This window comes from Oncorhynchus gorbuscha, linkage group LG19 (assembly GCF_021184085.1).
Source record: "Oncorhynchus gorbuscha isolate QuinsamMale2020 ecotype Even-year linkage group LG19, OgorEven_v1.0, whole genome shotgun sequence".
Taxonomy (NCBI): domain Eukaryota; kingdom Metazoa; phylum Chordata; class Actinopteri; order Salmoniformes; family Salmonidae; genus Oncorhynchus; species Oncorhynchus gorbuscha.
The window spans coordinates 75955325-75972552 of record NC_060191.1 but is presented as its reverse complement, the minus strand read 5'-3'; the positions used below and the strand labels follow the sequence as shown (position 1 = coordinate 75972552).

The window sequence follows — 17228 nt, the reverse complement described above, 5'->3', positions numbered from 1 at the left end:
GAAGGAAAGTGTAATCACAAGGCTGAAACTGGGACACACAAAGCCCAATAGTACAGTTCAATTGGTGGTGAAACATCCCACTGCGAGGTGTGATCATTGTCAGGAGGAGATGGAATCAGTGGAACACGTTCTACTTCAGTGCCAGAAATATGTGAGGGAAAGGGAGCGATTGTTATTAGATTTGTGGGGTTTAACAGCCAGGATTAAGCGAACTGCTGGGGAAATCACCAGGGGATGTAGTATTTAATGATGTGTTTCGTTTCCTTAGCGAGACAAGAATATTGGTTGAGTTAAGACCTTTCCTGTCTCTGGTCGACACTCCAGTCCAGTTGGTGGCGGTAAAGCACCTTATAAAGTTGGTTGCCAACTGACATTAAAAAAAAAAGAAGAAGAAATCCACAGAAGAAGAAGAAGAAGAAGAAGAAGAAGACCAAGAACAAGACAACAACTGCTGCTTTACTACATTTCTAACGTATACCTAGTTGTTACAAACATGGACAACTCTGGAAAAGAGAAGGAAGCCTCGGCTCTGATCGCTGAGGCTGAAAAGAAACTGAAATCGTCTCAGTCGTTTTTCGGGGCGTTGTTTGGGTGAGCATTCCAGCTAGCCAGTCTCTGGTAGTTTTGCTAAAAAAAAATCGCAAATAGTACAGTGAATAAAGTTAGGTACTGTTCGCTATTAGTTACCAACTACAATTTAACGTTTATTGTCGATGGGGGAAAAAAAAGTTATATAGTATTGGTCTACTAACGTTAGTGCAATTTCCTCATCCAGCTAATAGCAGTTAGCTTAGCTAGCAAACAAGTCAACAAGGTAATTTAGCTAGCTAACTTTAGCCTGTTGGACAACAACAAAAAGTTACCCAATAACAGTTGAAATTAGGTGAGTTGTTTTTATATATATATATATATTTTTTTATATATATATATATTTTTAACGTGGATTAAGTTGTATTTCTATATTGGCTTGGTAACACATGACAGTAAAGTTAAACGGAAACGTATATTTTATTTTATGGCTCCTGGTTTTCTGCCAGCAGTACAGAGGGATGACGTCACTATGGCAGGGTCATGACGACATCTCTCACATAGAAGTCTGCGTTTTCAAAAACATTGCCTTGTGGATAACTCGTTCAAAAGATATCAGGGATTTTAATCAATATCTACTTTTTATGGTGCAAAAAATATATATATAATAATCTAGTAAAGTATTTTATGAAAAGAAATAGGAAAGATGCCGACATTTCTTTTTTAAGGACAATTTTAAAAAAGACAGTGATACTGGTGTGTTGAGAATATTGGACTGTAGAGAACGTTTCTGCCTGTCTCGGCTGAATTGGGTAGGAAATAATCAGCAGGGTCTCTACTAACCAAATCGGGTTAGTTTTGGAGGGGGAATGTCACCCAGCTGCATTTTGTTCTCCACTACAGAGACACTACATGGGAAAACCCTCAAATTGGCTTGTAGAGAGAGGTCAACAAAGACACAATGATGGACTGGCATACCTGTTCACCTAGATTAACCTAGTGATGATGATCCCATACCTGTTCACCTAGATTAACCTAGTGATGATGATCCCATACCTGTTCACCTAGATTAACCTAGTGATGATGATCCCATACCTGTTCACCTAGATTAACCTAGTGATGATGATCCCATACCTGTTCACCTAGATTAACCTAGTGATGATGATCCCATACCTGTTCACCTAGATTAACCTAGTGATGATGATCCCATACCTGTTCACCTAGATTAACCTAGTGATGATGATCCCATACCTGTTCACCTAGTGATTATGATCCCATACCTGTTCACCTAGATTAACCTAATGATGATGATCCCATACCTGTTCATCTAGATTAACCTAGTGATGATGATCCCATACCTGTTCACCTAGTGATGATGATCCCATACCTGTTCACCTAGATTAACCTAGTGATGATGATCCCATACCTGTTCACCTAGTGATGATGATCCCATACCTGTTCACCTAGTGATGATGATCCCATACCTGTTCACCTAGATTAACCTAGTGATGATGATCCCATACCTGTTCACCTAGTGATGATCCCATACCTGTTCACCTAATGATGATGATCCCATACATATTATATTATTCTACACTATATTATACATTATCATAGTATTCTATATTCTATATTATATTATACATTATTATAGTATTCTATATTCTATTATTCTACACTATATTATACATTATTATAGTATTCTACAATATGTTATATTATTCAATATTATATTATACGTTATTATATTATTCTATGTTATACGTTATTATATTATATATTACATTATTCTATACATTATAATATATTTGAATTTTTTTACCTTTATTTAACCAGGCAAGTCAGTTAAGAACAAATTATTTTTTTCAATGACGGCCTGGGAACAGTGGGTTAACTGCCTGTTCAGGGGCAGAACAACAGATTTGTACCTTGTCAGCTCAGGGGTTTGAACTTGCAACCTTCCGGTTACTAGTCCAACGCTCTAACCACTAGGCTACCCTGCCGCCTCTACACTCAAACCACTAGGCTACCCTGCCGCCTCTACACTCTAACCACTAGACTACCCTGCCACCTCTACACTCTAACCACTAGGCTACTCTGCCGCCTCTACACTCTAACCACTAGGCTACACTGCCGCCTCTACACTCTAACCACTAGGCTACCATGCCGCCCTACACTCTAACCACTAGGCTACCCTGCCGCCTCTACACTCTAACCACTAGGCTACCCTGCTGCCTCTACACTCTAACCACTAGGCTACCCTGCCGCCTTTACACTCTAACCACTAGGCTACCCTGCCGCCTCTACACTCTAACCACTAGGCTACCCTGCCACCTCTACACTCTAACCACTAGGCTACCCTGCCGTCTCTACACTCTAACCACTAGGCTACCCTGCCGTCTCTACACTCTAACCACTAGGCTACCCTGCCGCCTCTACACTCTAACCACTAGGCTACCCTGCCGCCTCTACACTCTAACCACTAGGCTACCCTGCCGCCTCTACACTCTAACCACTAGGCTACCCTGCCGCCTCTACACTCTAACCACTAGGCTACCCTGCCGCCTCTACACTCTAACCACTAGGCTACCCTGCCGCCTCTACACTCTAACCACTAGGCTACCCTGCCGCCTCTACACTCTAACCACTAGGCTACCCTGCCGCCTCTACACTCTAACCACTAGGCTACCCTGCCGCCTCTACACTCTAACCACTAGGCTACCCTGCCACCTCTACACTCTAACCACTAGGCTACCTGCCTCCTCTACACTCTAACCACTAGGCTACCCTGCCGCCTCTACACTCTAACCACTAGGCTACCCTGCCGCCTCTACACTCTAACCACTAGGCTACCCTGCTGCCTCTACACTCTAACCACTAGGCTACCCTGCCGCCTCTACACTCTAACCACTAGGCTACCCTGCCGCCTCTACACTCTAACCACTAGGCTACCCTGCCGCCTCTACACTCTAACCACTAGGCTACCCTGCCGCCTCTACACTCTAACCACTAGGCTACCCTGCCGCCTCTACACTCTAACCACTAGGCTACCCTGCCGCCTCTACACTCTAACCACTAGGCTACCCTGCCACCTCTACACTCTAACCACTAGGCTACCCTGCCACCTCTACACTCTAACCACTAGGCTACCCTGCCGCCTCTACACTCTAACCACTAGGCTACCCTGCCGCCTCTACACTCTAACCACTAGGCTACCTGCCGCCTCTACACTCTAACCACTAGGCTACCTGCCACCTCTACACTCTAACCACTAGGCTACCCTGCCGCCTCTACACTCTAACCACTAGGCTACCCTGCCACCTCTACACTCTAACCACTAGGCTACCCTGCCACCTCTACACTCTAACCACTAGGCTACCCTGCCTCCTCTACACTCTAACCACTAGGCTACCCTGCCGCCCCTACACTCTAACCACTAGGCTACCCTGCCACCTCTACACTCTAACCACTAGGCTACCCTGCCTCCCCTACACTCTAACCACTAGGCTACCCTGCCTCCTCTACACTCTAACCACTAGGCTACCCTGCCACCTCTACACTCTAACCACTAGGCTACCCTGCTGCCTCTACACTAACCACTAGGCTACCTGCCACCTCTACACTCTAACCACTAGGCTACCCTGCTGCCTCTACACTAACCACTAGGCTACCTGCCACCTCTACACTCTAACCACTAGGCTACCCTGCCGCCTCTACACTCTAACCACTAGGCTACCCTGCCGCCTCTACACTCTAACCACTAGTCTACCCTGCCTCCTCTACACTCTAACCACTAGGCTACCCTGCCGCCTCTACACTCTAACCACTAGGCTACCCTGCCACCTCTACACTCTAACCACTAGGCTACCTGCCGCCTCTACACTCTAACCACTAGGCTACCCTGCCTCCTCTACACTCTAACCACTAGGCTACCCTGCCGCCTCTACACTCTAACCACTAGGCTACCCTGCCACCTCTACACTCTAACCACTAGGCTACCCTGCCGCCTCTACACTCTAACCACTAGGCTACCCTGCCACCTCTACACTCTAACCACTAGGCTACCCTGCCTCCTCTACACTCTAACCACTAGGCTACCCTGCCGCCTCTACACTCTAACCACTAGGCTACCCTGCCACCTCTACACTCTAACCACTAGGCTACCCTGCCGCCTCTACACTCTAACCACTAGGCTACCCTGCCACCTCTACACTCTAACCACTAGGCTACCCTGCCGCCTCTACACTCTAACCACTAGGCTACCCTGCCACCTCTACACTCTAACCACTAGGCTACCCTGCCACCTCTACACTCTAACCACTAGGCTACCCTGCCGCCTCTACACTCTAACCACTAGGCTACCTGCCACCTCTACACTCTAACCACTAGACTACCCTGCCTCCTCTACACTCTAACCACTAGGCTACCCTGCCTCCTCTACACTCTAACCACTAGGCTACCCTGCCGCCCCCTATTTTGTGTAAACTTTCAAAGAAATGCTGGTATGAATAATACAGTATTCAAAATAAAATGGATTAAATTATCCCCTTTGGTGCTAGAATAAAACATTAAAAAAGTGATATTCCCAAAGTTAGGAAGTGTCTGCAGGTGGATACTTATTTAGAAAAATAATAAACTATTCTGCGACTATGCAGCCAGCATAATATGTACAGAAGTACAGTTCCCGCTCAGCCCAGTCAAAACTGTTCGCTGCTCTGGCTCCCCAATGGTGGAACAAACTCCCTCACGACGCCAGGACAGCGGAGTCAATCACCACCTTCCGGAGACACCTGAAACCCCACCTCTTTAAGGAATACTTAGGATAGGATAAAGTAATCCTTCTCACCCCCCCCTTCCCCCCTTAAAATATTTAGATGCACTATTGTAAAGTGGCTGTTCCACTGGATGTCATAAGGTGAACGCACCAATTTGTAAGTCGCTCTGGATAAGAGCGTCTGCTAAATGACTTAAATGTAAATGTAAATAATATGCTGCTATTGTGAAATGACTTCGCAGTCTGTCCACCATCAGCTGCTTTGAAAATGATGACGTCTTATGTTAGGGTCTGGCTGTTACATTCTGTTCCCCATTCCACTACTGAAGACCGCTCTGGATAAGAGCGTCTGCTAAATGACTTAAATGTAAATGTAAATGTAAATAATATGCTGCTATTGTGAAATGAATGTCCACCAATGCTTTGAAAAATAATGTTAGGGTCTGGCTGTTACATTCTGTTCCCCATTCCACTACTGGAGACCGCTCTGGATAAGAGCGTATGCTAAATGACTTAAATGTAAATGTAAATGTATTTACCTTTTTTTCTGTCTTCACACTTTATTGTAAACATCAACAATGATTTCTTACTCATTTATGTCTCTCAATCATACGACTGCCTTGGGTTGGTTAGTTAATAGGTCTAATTCATGATCATTGTTGTTGTCATCTCATGCACACATTTGAACTGCTATTCTGACAGTAGTTCTTTTACCGATACACTCAGTGATTTATACTTGACAATGTGTTTAAACGAAGCCTATACCGTATGGCTGTTCCTACACTGTGTTACCAGTCCTGATTACCACCTGTTTAGTGACTCTGGCTCACTGCTTACTCTTCTTCTGTTGATGCAGAGGCTCATCCAAGATGGAGGAGGCCTGTGATATGTACGCCAGGGCTGCCAACATGTACAAGATGGCGAAGAACTGGTGTGGTGAGGAACACTGTCTTGTAGCCATATAGAACTGGTGTGGGGGGGACACTGTCTTGTAACTATATAGAACTGGTGTGTGGGGGGGGGGGGGACACTGTCTTGTAACTATATAGAACTGGTGTGTGGGGGGGGGGGGGACACTGTCTTGTAACTATATAGAACTGGTGTGTGGGGGGGGGACACTGTCTTGTAGCCATATAGAACTGGTGTGGGGGGGGACACACACACACACACACACACACACACTGTCTTGTAGCCATATAGAACTGGTGTGGGGATGACCAGTGAGATATACCTGCTGGAGCGCGTGCTACGGGTGTGTGTTGTTATGGTGACCAGCGAGCTGAGATAAGGCGGAGCTTTACCTAGCAAAGGCTTGTAGATGACCTGGAGCCAGAGGGTTCTGGCGACGGGTATGAAGCGAGGACCATCCAACGAGAGCGTACAGGTCGTAGCGGTCGGTAGTATATGGGGCTTTGGTGACAAAACGGATGGCGCTGTGATCGACTGCGTCCACGTAGAATCAGTTTGGCGAGAATACAACTTTTTATCCATATAGATGCGGTAGTGAGGTCAATGGAACGCGACCAAAAACAATGGGAATTAAACACGTTGGAAAGATTATGAATCTCCTCATCTAGGTTATTGTCTCTATGTTGAGGTAGAAAGCAGAATATATATAATGCTTGTATGGATGTCATCGTCACCAATCAACCGCATTGCAGTTAAAAAAACGACCGGCTACCACCACCCAATTCTATTCATGCTAGCTATGCTATGCTACCAGTTTATATACCAGTCACTTCTTCTTCTAAACTTGAAAATGCGGGTACGGCTGCGTTGTCGTGAGCGGGAAACGGCTGCGTTGAAAACACGAGCGCTGCTAGTTTTAACGACAACGTCGTTTTTTGGTGCCAAAGAAGAAGGATCTTCAAGTGGATACGGCTGCGTTGTGTTAGCGGGTACGGCTGCGTTGTCGTAGCGGGTACGGCTGCGTTGTCGTAGCGGGTACGGCTGCGTTGTCGTAGCGGATGTAGTGCATTCGGGGCGGCAGCGTAGCCTAGTGGTTAGAGCGTTGGACTAATAACCGGAAGGTTGCGAGTTCAAACCCCCGAGCTGACAAGGTACAAATCTGTCGTTCTGCCCCTGAACAGGCAGTTAACCCACTGTTCCCAGGCCGTCATTGAAAATAAGAATATGTTCTTAACTGACTTGCCTGGTTAAATAAAGGTAAAATAAATAAAAAAGTATTCAGACCCTTTGACATTTCCCAAATATTTGTTACATTACACCCTTATTCTAAAATTTATTTAATTATTTTATTCCCCCTCAATCTACACACAATACCCCATAATTTTTACGTAAGTATTCAGACCCTTTACTCAGTACTTTGTTGAAGCACCTTTGGCAGTGATTACAGCCTCGAGTCTTCTTCGGTATGACTCTACAAGATTTGCACACCTGTATTTGGGGAGTTTCTCCCATTCTTCTCTGCAGATCCTCTCAAGCTCTGTAAGGTTGGATTGGGAGCGTCTCCAGAGATGTTCGATCTGGGTTCAGGCCCGGGCTCTGGCTGGGCCACTCAAGGACATTCAGAGACTTGTCCCAAAGTCACGCTTGCGTTGTCTTGGCTGTGTACTCTGTTCATCTTTGCTTCAATCCTGACTAGTCTCCCAGTCCTTCCCTTTGGAAAAACATCCCCACAACATGATGCTGCCACCACCATGCTTCACCGTAGGGATGCTGCCACCACCATGCTTCACCGTAGGGATGCTGCCACCCCCATGCTTCACCGTAGGGATGCTGCCACCCCCATGCTTCACCGTAGGATGCTGCCAGGTTTCCTCCAGACGTGACGCTTGGCATTCAGGCCAAAGAGTTCAATCTTGGTTTCATCAGAGCAGAGAATCTTGTTTCTCATGGCCTGAGAGTCCTTTAGGTGCCTTTTGGAAAACTCCAAGTTGTCTGTCATGTGCCTTTTGCTGAGGAGTGGCTTCCATCTGGCCGGCTCTACCATAAAGTCCTGATTGGTACAGTGCTGCAGAGATGGGAGAACCTTCTGTAAGGTTCTCCCAACTCCACAGAGGAACTCTGTCAGAGTGACCATCAGGTTCTTGGTCACCTCCCTGACGAAGGCCCTTCTCCTCCGATTGTTCAGTTTGGCCGGTCTGCCAGCTCTAGGAAGAGACTTGGAGTCAAGGGGTCTGAATAGGGGTCTGTATTGTGATAGTTGGATAATATGTCTGTATTGTGATAGTTGGATAATGTGTCTGTGATAGTTGGATAATGTGTCTGTGATAGTTGGATAATGTGTCTGTATTGTGATAGTTGGATAATGTGTCTGTATTGTGATAGTTGGATAATGTGTCTGTATTGTGATAGTTGGATGTGATAGTAGGATAATGTGTCTGTATTGTGATAGTTGGATAATGTGTCTGTATTGTGATAGTTGGATAATGTGTCTGTATTGTGATAGTTGGATAATGTGTCTGTATTGTGATAGTTGGATAATGTGTCTGTATTGTGATAGTTGGATAATGTGTCTGTATTGTGATAGTTGGATAATGTGTCTGTATTGTGATAGTTGGTTGTGATAATAGGATAATATGTCTGTGATAGTTTGATAATATGTGTGTATTGTGATACTTGGATAGTATGTCTGTATTGTGATAGTTGGTTGTGATAGTTGGATAATGTGTCTGTATTGTGATAGTTGGATAATGTGTCTGTATTGTGATAGTAGGATAATGTGTCTGTGTTTCCAGCTGCAGGTAATGCGTTCTCCCAGGCGGCCCGGCTCCACCTGCAGATGCAGAGTAAACACGATGCCGCTACTAACTTCATAGATGCTGGAAACGCCTTCAAAAAAGCTGACCCACAAGGTATTCCACTGTCTCTGTGTGTATCACCATGGACTTTACAGCTGACCCACAAGGTATTCCACTGTCTCTGTGTGTATCACCATGGACAAGGTATTCCACTGTCTCTCTGTGTGTATCACCATGGACTTTACAGCTGACCCACAAGGTATTCCACTGTCTCTCTGTGTGTATCACCATGGACTTTACAGCTGACCCACAAGGTATTCCACTGTCTCTCTGTGTGTATCACCATGGACTTTACAGCTGACCCACAAGGTATTCCACTGTCTCTCTGTGTGTATCACCATGGACTTTACAGCTGACCCACAAGGTATTCCACTGTCTCTCTGTGTGTATCACCATGGACTTTACAGCTGACCCACAAGGTATTCCACTGTCTCTCTGTGTGTATCACCATGGACTTTACAGCTGACCCACAAGGTATTCCACTGTCTCTGTGTGTGTATCACCATGGACTTTACAACCATCACCTCCCATGTTAGGGCTGTCTTTACCCTACCACTGTAGACACTCAACTGTTCTTTCAGCATTTTGGTTAAAGTTTCATTTCTTCTGAGAAACATTACCTCTCCCCCCACCTCCCCTCCTACCACTGTAGACACTCAACCAAACGCTAACAGAGCAGTTAATGTTTCTCTAAAGAAATGAAACATTACCTTGGTATTTCCCTGCAGATCAGAGTGAATAAAAGGGGTCTCTCTGTGAGTTTATAATGCATCTGATGTGTCCTCCCTACAGAGGCAATCAACTGTCTGAACCGAGCCATCGAGATCTACACAGACATGGTGAGAAGTGTTAGCATGGATAGAGGCCCGATGATACCCTCCTCTTTGACTGTACCTATTGGTTCAACACAGTGAAATAATGGGCAGTGTGTATCTGAAGCACAGTAACATAGAGAGCTGATATGAGCCTGGTGTTCTGTTGCTTCTCTCATCCTTCTTTTTCTTTCCCCTTTCTGCTTCCTCTGTTTCCCCCTCTGTTTTCCCTCCTCCCTTTCTGCCTCCTCTGTTTTCCCTCCTCCCTTTCTGCCTCCTCTGTTTTCCCCCCTCCCTTTCTGCTTCCTCTGTTTTCCCCCTCCCTTTCCCCCTCCTCTGTCCCCCTCCTGTTTTCCCTCCCTCCCTTTCTGCCTCCTCTGTTTTCCCCCCTCCCTTTCTGCTTCCTCTGTTTTCCTCCTCTGTTTTCCTCCTGTTTTTCCCCTCTGTTTTCCTACCCCTCCCTTTCTGCCTCCTCTGTTTTCCCCTCTCCCTTTCTGCCTCCTCTGTTTTCCTCCTCTGTTTTCCCTCCTCCCTTTCTGCCTCCTCTGTTTTCCCCCTCCCTTTCTCCCTCCTCTGTTTTCCCCTCTCCCTTTTTGCCTCCTCTGTTTTCCTCCTCTGTTTCCTACCCCTCCCTTTCTGCCTCCTCTGTTTTCCCTCCTCCCTTTCTGCCTCCTCTGTTTTCCTCCTCTGTTTTCCCTCCTCCCTTTCTGCCTACTCTGTTTTCCTCCTCTGTTTTCCCCCTTCCCTTTCTGCCTCCTCTGTTTTCCTCCTCTGTTTTCTTCCTCTGTTTTCCCCCTCCCTTTCTGCTTCCTCTGTTTTCCCTCCTCCCTTTCTGCTTCCTCTGTTTTCCCCCTCCCTTTCTGCCTCCTCTGTTTTCCCCCTCCCCTTTCCGCCTCCTCTGTTTCCCCCTCCCTTTCTGCCTCCTCTGTTTTCCTCCTCCGTTTCCCTCCTCCCTTTCTGCCTCCTCTGTTTTCCTCCTCCCCTTTCCGCCTCCTCTGTTTCCCCCTCCCTTTCTGCCTCCTCTGTTTTCCCCCTCCCTTTCTGCCTCCTCTGTTTTCCCCCTCCCTTTCTGCCTCCTCTGTTTTCCCCCTCCCTTTCTGCCTCCTCTGTTTTCCCCCTCCCTTTCTGCCTCCTCTGTTTTCCCCCTCACTTTCTGCCTCCTGTTTTCCCCCTCACTTTCTGCCTCCTCTGTTTTCCCCCTGTCTATTTGGACTCATTAGGGACGGTTCACCATCGCAGCCAAACATCACATCTCCATCGCAGAGATCTACGAGACGGAGCTGGTGGACATCGATACGGTCAGATCTATGGGCATTTATATAGGGAGGGGGGCCACACAGCCTGTATCTGTCCTCCAGCTAGCCTTTTATATAGGGGTTGGGGGGGGGGGGCACACAGCCTGTATCTGTCCTCCAGCTAGCCTTTTATAGGGGGGGGGGGGGGGGACACAGCCTGTATCTGTCCTCCAGCTAGCCTTTTATATAGGGATTGGGGGGGAGACACAGCCTGTATCTGTCCTCCAGCTAGCCTTTTATATAGGGGGGGGACAGCCTGTATCTGTCCTCCAGCTAGCCTTTTATATAGGGATTGGGGGGGTAGGGGACACACAGCCTGTATCTGTCCTCCAGCTAGCCTTCTATATAGGGATGGGTGGGGGGACACAGCCTGTATCTGTCCTCCAGCTAGCCTTTTATATAGGGATGGGTGGGGGGACACAGCCTGTATCTGTCCTCCAGCTAGCCTTTTATATAGGGGGGGGGGGGGACACAGCCTGTATCTGTCCTCCAGCTAGCCTTTTATATAGGGGGGGGCACAGCCTGTATCTGTCCTCCAGCTAGCCTTTTATATAGGGGGGTCAGGTGTGAGGGGGGACTGTGTGGGTCAGGTGTGGGGGGGGGGGGGGGGGGGCAGGCATGTCTAAATGTTGTCTCTGTCTGCAGGCTATAGCCCACTATGAACAGGCAGCAGACTACTACAAAGGAGAAGAGTCCACAAGGTAGAACCGCAGACACTATATTCATCATGTTTAGGGGAAAGGTCTTTTTTTAAGGAGTATGGTATTCCCAATCCTTAATCGTGTAGCTTAATTAAAAAGCTTGAATAGTGTTGGGGAGGGGGGGTCAAAGGGCAGTGGTCTGGATTCCAACCCACTCTGACTCTGGCATACAGGTGCCGGGGTCAGTGGCTTCTACCACGGGACCACACATCATCTCTGTAGGGTTTTATATCTATGGTGGGAGCTACAGAGACAGAAATGTAATGAATAGAGCCCACGTGACCCCTTACTGTGAGCCCACGTGACCCCTTACTGTGAGCCCACGTGACCCCTTACTGTGAGCCCACGTGACCCCTTACTGTGAGCCCACGTGACCCCTTACTGTGACCCTGTTATATTTGGGATGTTCTGTCCTAGTGAATCAGACCCTGTTATATTTGCCTGTATGTTTTGTGACTGGTTTTCATAATTACTCTCCCTGTACCTCTGCCTCCCCTTTCTCCATGTCCTCTCAGCTCTGCTAACAAGTGCCTTCTGAAGGTGGCTGTCTATGCAGCTCAACTGGAACAGTACCAGAAGGCCATAGAGATCTATGAACAGGTGAGATCTATGAACAGGTGAGATCTATGAACAGGTGAGATCTATGAACAGGTGAGATCTATGAACAGGTGAGATCTATGAACAGGTGAGATCTATGAACAGGTGAGATCTATGAACAGGTGAGATCTATGAACAGGTGAGATCTATGAACAGGTGAGATCTATGAACAGGTGAGATCTGTCAATGACAGTGATGCGGAGGAGGCACTTCCTTGTAAATATGTTTTATGTAATTGTGTGTGTGTGTGTGTGTGTTGTATTAAAGGTTGGGACCAATGCGATGGACAGCACGTTGCTAAAGTACAGTGCTAAGGACTACTTCTTCAAGGCAGCTCTCTGCCACTTCTGCGTGGACATGCTCAATGCCAAAGTACGCCCTAAAACTGACTTCTGACGTCTGGTTCAAATCCTCCACCAGCTTTCTAGGTTTCTTCTCTTGACTAAACAACCCTGTCTCCTGCCATCTAGCTGGCCTTGCAGAAGTACGAAGAAATGTTCCCCGCTTTCTCAGATTCTCGGGAATGTAAACTGCTGAAGGTAAGGAAGTGGGTTGTGCCTGATGTGGCGTCTGTTTGGTCTTATCTAACCCCTCATCTTTACCAAGCGCATCCACTTTTTTTTTTTGTCTTTTCTCTTAAGGTCTTTCAACTCCAAACTATATGTTTTCTAATAGAATAAATGTCTTTATTTCTCTGCAGAAACTTCTAGATGCGTGTGAAGAACAGAATGTGGATGTATATACTGATGCCGTGAGTAGTACTCTCAAAGTTTTGTTTTGTGTCTTTATTTGTGAATGAGGAAGTCATGACTGAAGTCATGCAAATACATGAAAAGACCGCAAATGCTGAACCGTCACTGAGGAAGTCCGACATGAACTCTGTCTGTCTCCTCTCTCCCTCCCTCCCCATCGCTCTGTCTCCTCTCTCCCTCCCTCCCCATCGCTCTGTCTCCTCTCTCTCCCTCCCCATCGCTCTGTCTCCTCTCTCCCTCCCTCCCCATCGCTCTGTCTCCTCTCTCTCCCTCCCCATCGCTCTGTCTCCTCTCCCTCCCTCCCCATCGCTCTGTCTCCTCTCCCTCCCTCCCCATCGCTCTGTCTCCTCTCCCTCCCTCCCCATCGCTCTGTCTCCTCTCCCTCCCTCCCCATCGCTCTGTCTCCTCTCTCCCTCCCCATCGCTCTGTCTCCTCTCCCTCCCTCCCCATCGCTCTGTCTCCTCTCTCTCCCTCCCCATCGCTCTGTCTCCTCTCTCCCTCCCTCCCCATCGCTCTGTCTCCTCTCCCTCCCTCCCCATCGCTCTGTCTCCTCTCCCTCCCTCCCCATCGCTCTGTCTCCTCTCCCTCCCTCCCCATCGCTCTGTCTCCTCTCCCTCCCTCCCCATCGCTCTGTCTCCTCTCCCCCCTCCCTCCCCATCGCTCTGTCTCCTCTCCCTCCCTCCCCATCGCTCTGTCTCCTCTCCCTCCCTCCCCATCGCTCTGTCTCTCTCCCTCCCTCCCCATCGCTCTGTCTCCTCTCTCCCTCCCCATCGCTCTGTCTCCCTCTCTCCCTCCCCATCGCTCTGTCTCCTCTCTCCCTCCCCATCGCTCTGTCTCCCTCCCCTCGCTCTCCCTCCCCATCGCTCTGTCTCCTCTCTCCCTCCCCATCGCTCTGTCTCCCTCTCTCCCTCCCCATCGCTCTGTCTCCCCTCTCCCTCCCTCCCCATCGCTCTGTCTCCTCTCCCTCCCTCCCCATCGCTCTGTCTCCTCTCTCCCTCCCTCCCCATCGCTCTGTCTCCTCTCCCTCCCTCCCCTCCCCATCGCTCTGTCTCCTCTCCCTCCCTCCCCATCGCTCTGTCTCCTCTCTCCCTCCCTCCCCATCGCTCTGTCTCCTCTCTCCCTCCCTCCCTCCCCATCGCTCTGTCTCCTCTCCCTCCCTCCCCATCGCTCTGTCTCCTCTCCCTCCCTCCCCATCGCTCTCTGTCTCCTCTCCCTCCCTCCCCATCGCTCTGTCTCCTCTCCCTCCCTCCCCATCGCTCTGTCTCCTCTCCCTCCCTCCCCATCGCTCTGTCTCCTCTCCCTCCCTCTGTCTCCTCTCTCTCCCTCCCCATCGCTCTGTCTCCTCTCTCCCTCCCTCCCCATCGCTCTGTCTCCTCTCCCTCCCTCCCCATCGCTCTGTCTCCTCTCTCCCTCCCTCCCTCCCCCATCGCTCTGTCTCCCTCTCCCTCCCTCCCCATCGCTCTGTCTCCTCTCTCCCTCCCTCCCCATCGCTCTGTCTCCTCTCTCTCTCCCTCCCTCCTCCCCATCGCTCTGTCTCCTCTCCCTCCCTCCCTCCCCATCGCTCTGTCTCCTCTCCCTCCCTCCCCATCGCTCTGTCTCCTCTCCCTCCCTCCCCATCGCTCTGTCTCCTCTCCCTCCCTCCCCATCGCTCTGTCTCCTCTCCCTCCCTCCCCATCGCTCTGTCTCCTCTCCCTCCCTCCCCATCGCTCTGTCTCCTCTCCCTCCCTCCCCATCGCTCTGTCTCCTCTCCCTCCCTCCCCATCGCTCTGTCTCCCTCCCTCCCCCCCATCCTCTGTCTCCTCTCCCTCCCTCCCCATCGCTCTGTCTCCTCTCCCTCCCTCCCCATCGCTCTGTCTCTCCTCTCCTCCCTCCCCATCGCTCTGTCTCCTCTCCCTCCCTCCCCATCGCTCTGTCTCCTCTCCCTCCCTCCCCATCGCTCTGTCTCCTCTCCCTCCCTCCCCATCGCTCGCTCTGTCTCCTGTCTCCTCCCTCCCTCCCCATCGCTCTGTCTCCTCTCCCTCCCTCCCCATCGCTCTGTCTCCTCTCCCTCCCTCCCCATCGCTCTGTCTCCTCTCCCTCCCTCCCCATCGCTCTGTCTCCTCTCCCTCCCTCCCCATCGCTCTGTCTCCTCTCCCTCCCTCCCCATCGCTCTGTCTCCCTCTCCCTCCCCTCCCCATCGCTCTGTCTCCTCTCCCTCCCTCCCCATCGCTCTGTCTCCTCTCCCTCCCTCCCCATCGCTCTGTCTCCTCTCTCTCTCCCTCCCCATCGCTCTGTCTCCTCTCTCTCTCCCTCCCCATCGCTCTGTCTCCTCTCTCTCTCCCTCCCCATCGCTCTGTCTCCTCTCTCTCTCCCTCCCCATCGCTCTGTCTCTCCTCTCAGGTGAAGGAATATGACACTATCTCTAGGTTGGACCAGTGGCTGACCACTATGCTCCTCCGCATCAAGAAGACCATAGAAGAAGACGAGAGTGACCTGCGTTAATGGCCTTAACGTCACTAGACACCTAACCCCCCCCCTAAACCCCTATATCCATTTCTCCGACCAAAACCTCATCCATACCTAGGGCTGTTAAGGCGACCGTATTACCACCTCCCCAGCAGTCACCAGTCATGATTGCAGTCAAATTGCCCATGAGTCAAGGTAAAACTAGGCTTCTCCAAAACTGAGCTGTGATGCCGCTGTTGGTAATTGGTACTCTGCGCTCCATTGTCCCTGTAATCACTTACATTTACATTACATTTAAGTCATTTAGCAGACGCTCTTATCCAGAGCGACTTACAAATTGGTGCATTCACCTTATGACATCCAGTGGGACAGTCACTATGCAAATACAGTGGAGAATGAAATCAAACACTTCCTGAGAGCCCTGGCAGTCAAGAGTTGAGTGGATCACCTGTTGGGCAGCGAGAGCCAGCTCCTCATAGCTGGTTGATGCATGGAGTTAAATATGTGCTTTGTTGGGGCAACATTTCTACAGCTTATGTTATGCAATTGCGTGAGAAAACAGTTTTGATGGCCTCTGTTAAAAAGAGGAGGATCCTATCCGCTTTCTATAGGCTAGGCCGACTATATTTATTTCTCAACTTTCTTAATATTATTAAGCACGTTACAACCAGAGTCGTCTGTCTACTTGGCTGGCAGGAAATTGAACCATGGGAAAAGCGTCCTCCATTTGTCATTCAAGTTAAAAGATGACTTTATTTTTTTTTATTCCCGTTCAGACCGGTGCGTGTTAATGGTCCCTTCTAAATCAGAACTCGTTTCACACACATTATTTAGTATTAGTATTTGTAAAGATACAATTAAATGGAAAATAGTCTGATGGGTGAAAATATTAATCACCTCGGAATGATGCCCAAATTATTATTATTATTATATATAAAAATTATTCATGAATTAATTTATGGTGATAGTCAACTATATTGAATGAATTAAGATGTTCGTTTTTTCTCGTGTACCATATTTTTTTTTTTTTGGGGGGCGTTCCAGTAGACAACGATGGTCCACGTCAGTGGTCGGCCCGGAGAGATGCTTAACGTGTTTCTCTTCATTAATGGTCCATTTAGTGTGAGACCCTCAGTTATTAGCATGACACTTACCAGTTGACAAAATGTAATGACCGTCACAGCCCTACCCTTAGGGTTTCCTAAACTCGGTCCTCCGGACCACAGGGGGGGAGGGGGGGTGTGAATGTTTTGGTTTTTGCACTTACACAACTGAATTTTAAAATAACCAACTAAGCATCCAGCTCTAATCATTTTGAATGTGTTGTGTAGTGCTAGGGGGTCCCGAGGACCGAGTTAGGGAAACGCTGCCACCCCCTCCCCTCCCCGTTGCCTCAGGCCCTACACCCTGGCTTCTACTCTAGTGCCTTTTTTTTACAGCAGATAGCTCATCTTGCCTTTGCAGTGTAGCTCACCTTGCCTTTGCAGTGTATCTCATCTTGCCTTTGCAGTGTAGCTCATCTTGCCTTTGCAGTGTAGCTCATCTTGCCTTTGCAGTGTA

At 48.8% G+C, this 17228-nt stretch overlaps 1 protein-coding gene across 1 annotated transcript; it reads left to right on the top strand.

The window, feature by feature from the left end:
- Positions 1-394: 394 nt before the first annotated feature.
- Positions 395-16671, top strand: napab (N-ethylmaleimide-sensitive factor attachment protein, alpha b). The gene is made up of 11 exons (XM_046314358.1): positions 395-591; positions 6159-6238; positions 9004-9120; positions 9859-9905; positions 11099-11176; positions 11819-11874; positions 12390-12474; positions 12739-12843; positions 12942-13010; positions 13172-13222; positions 15603-16671. Exons 1-11 carry the CDS (start codon positions 494-496, stop codon positions 15702-15704), a joined length of 888 nt encoding a protein of 295 aa, XP_046170314.1. The 5' UTR covers positions 395-493; the 3' UTR covers positions 15705-16671.
- The last annotated feature ends 557 nt before the right edge of the window (positions 16672-17228 follow it).

Bases quoted from the DNA above. Each gene is read 5' to 3' on its own strand.
- napab (XM_046314358.1), top strand. From the start codon at position 494: ATGGACAACTCTGGAAAAGAGAAGGAAGCCTCGGCTCTGATCGCTGAG. The intron at 6,239-9,003 runs GTGAGGAACACT...CTGTGTTTCCAG, and splicing joins GATGGCGAAGAACTGGTGTG to CTGCAGGTAATGCGTTCTCC. The intron at 13,011-13,171 runs GTAAGGAAGTGG...ATTTCTCTGCAG, and splicing joins GGGAATGTAAACTGCTGAAG to AAACTTCTAGATGCGTGTGA.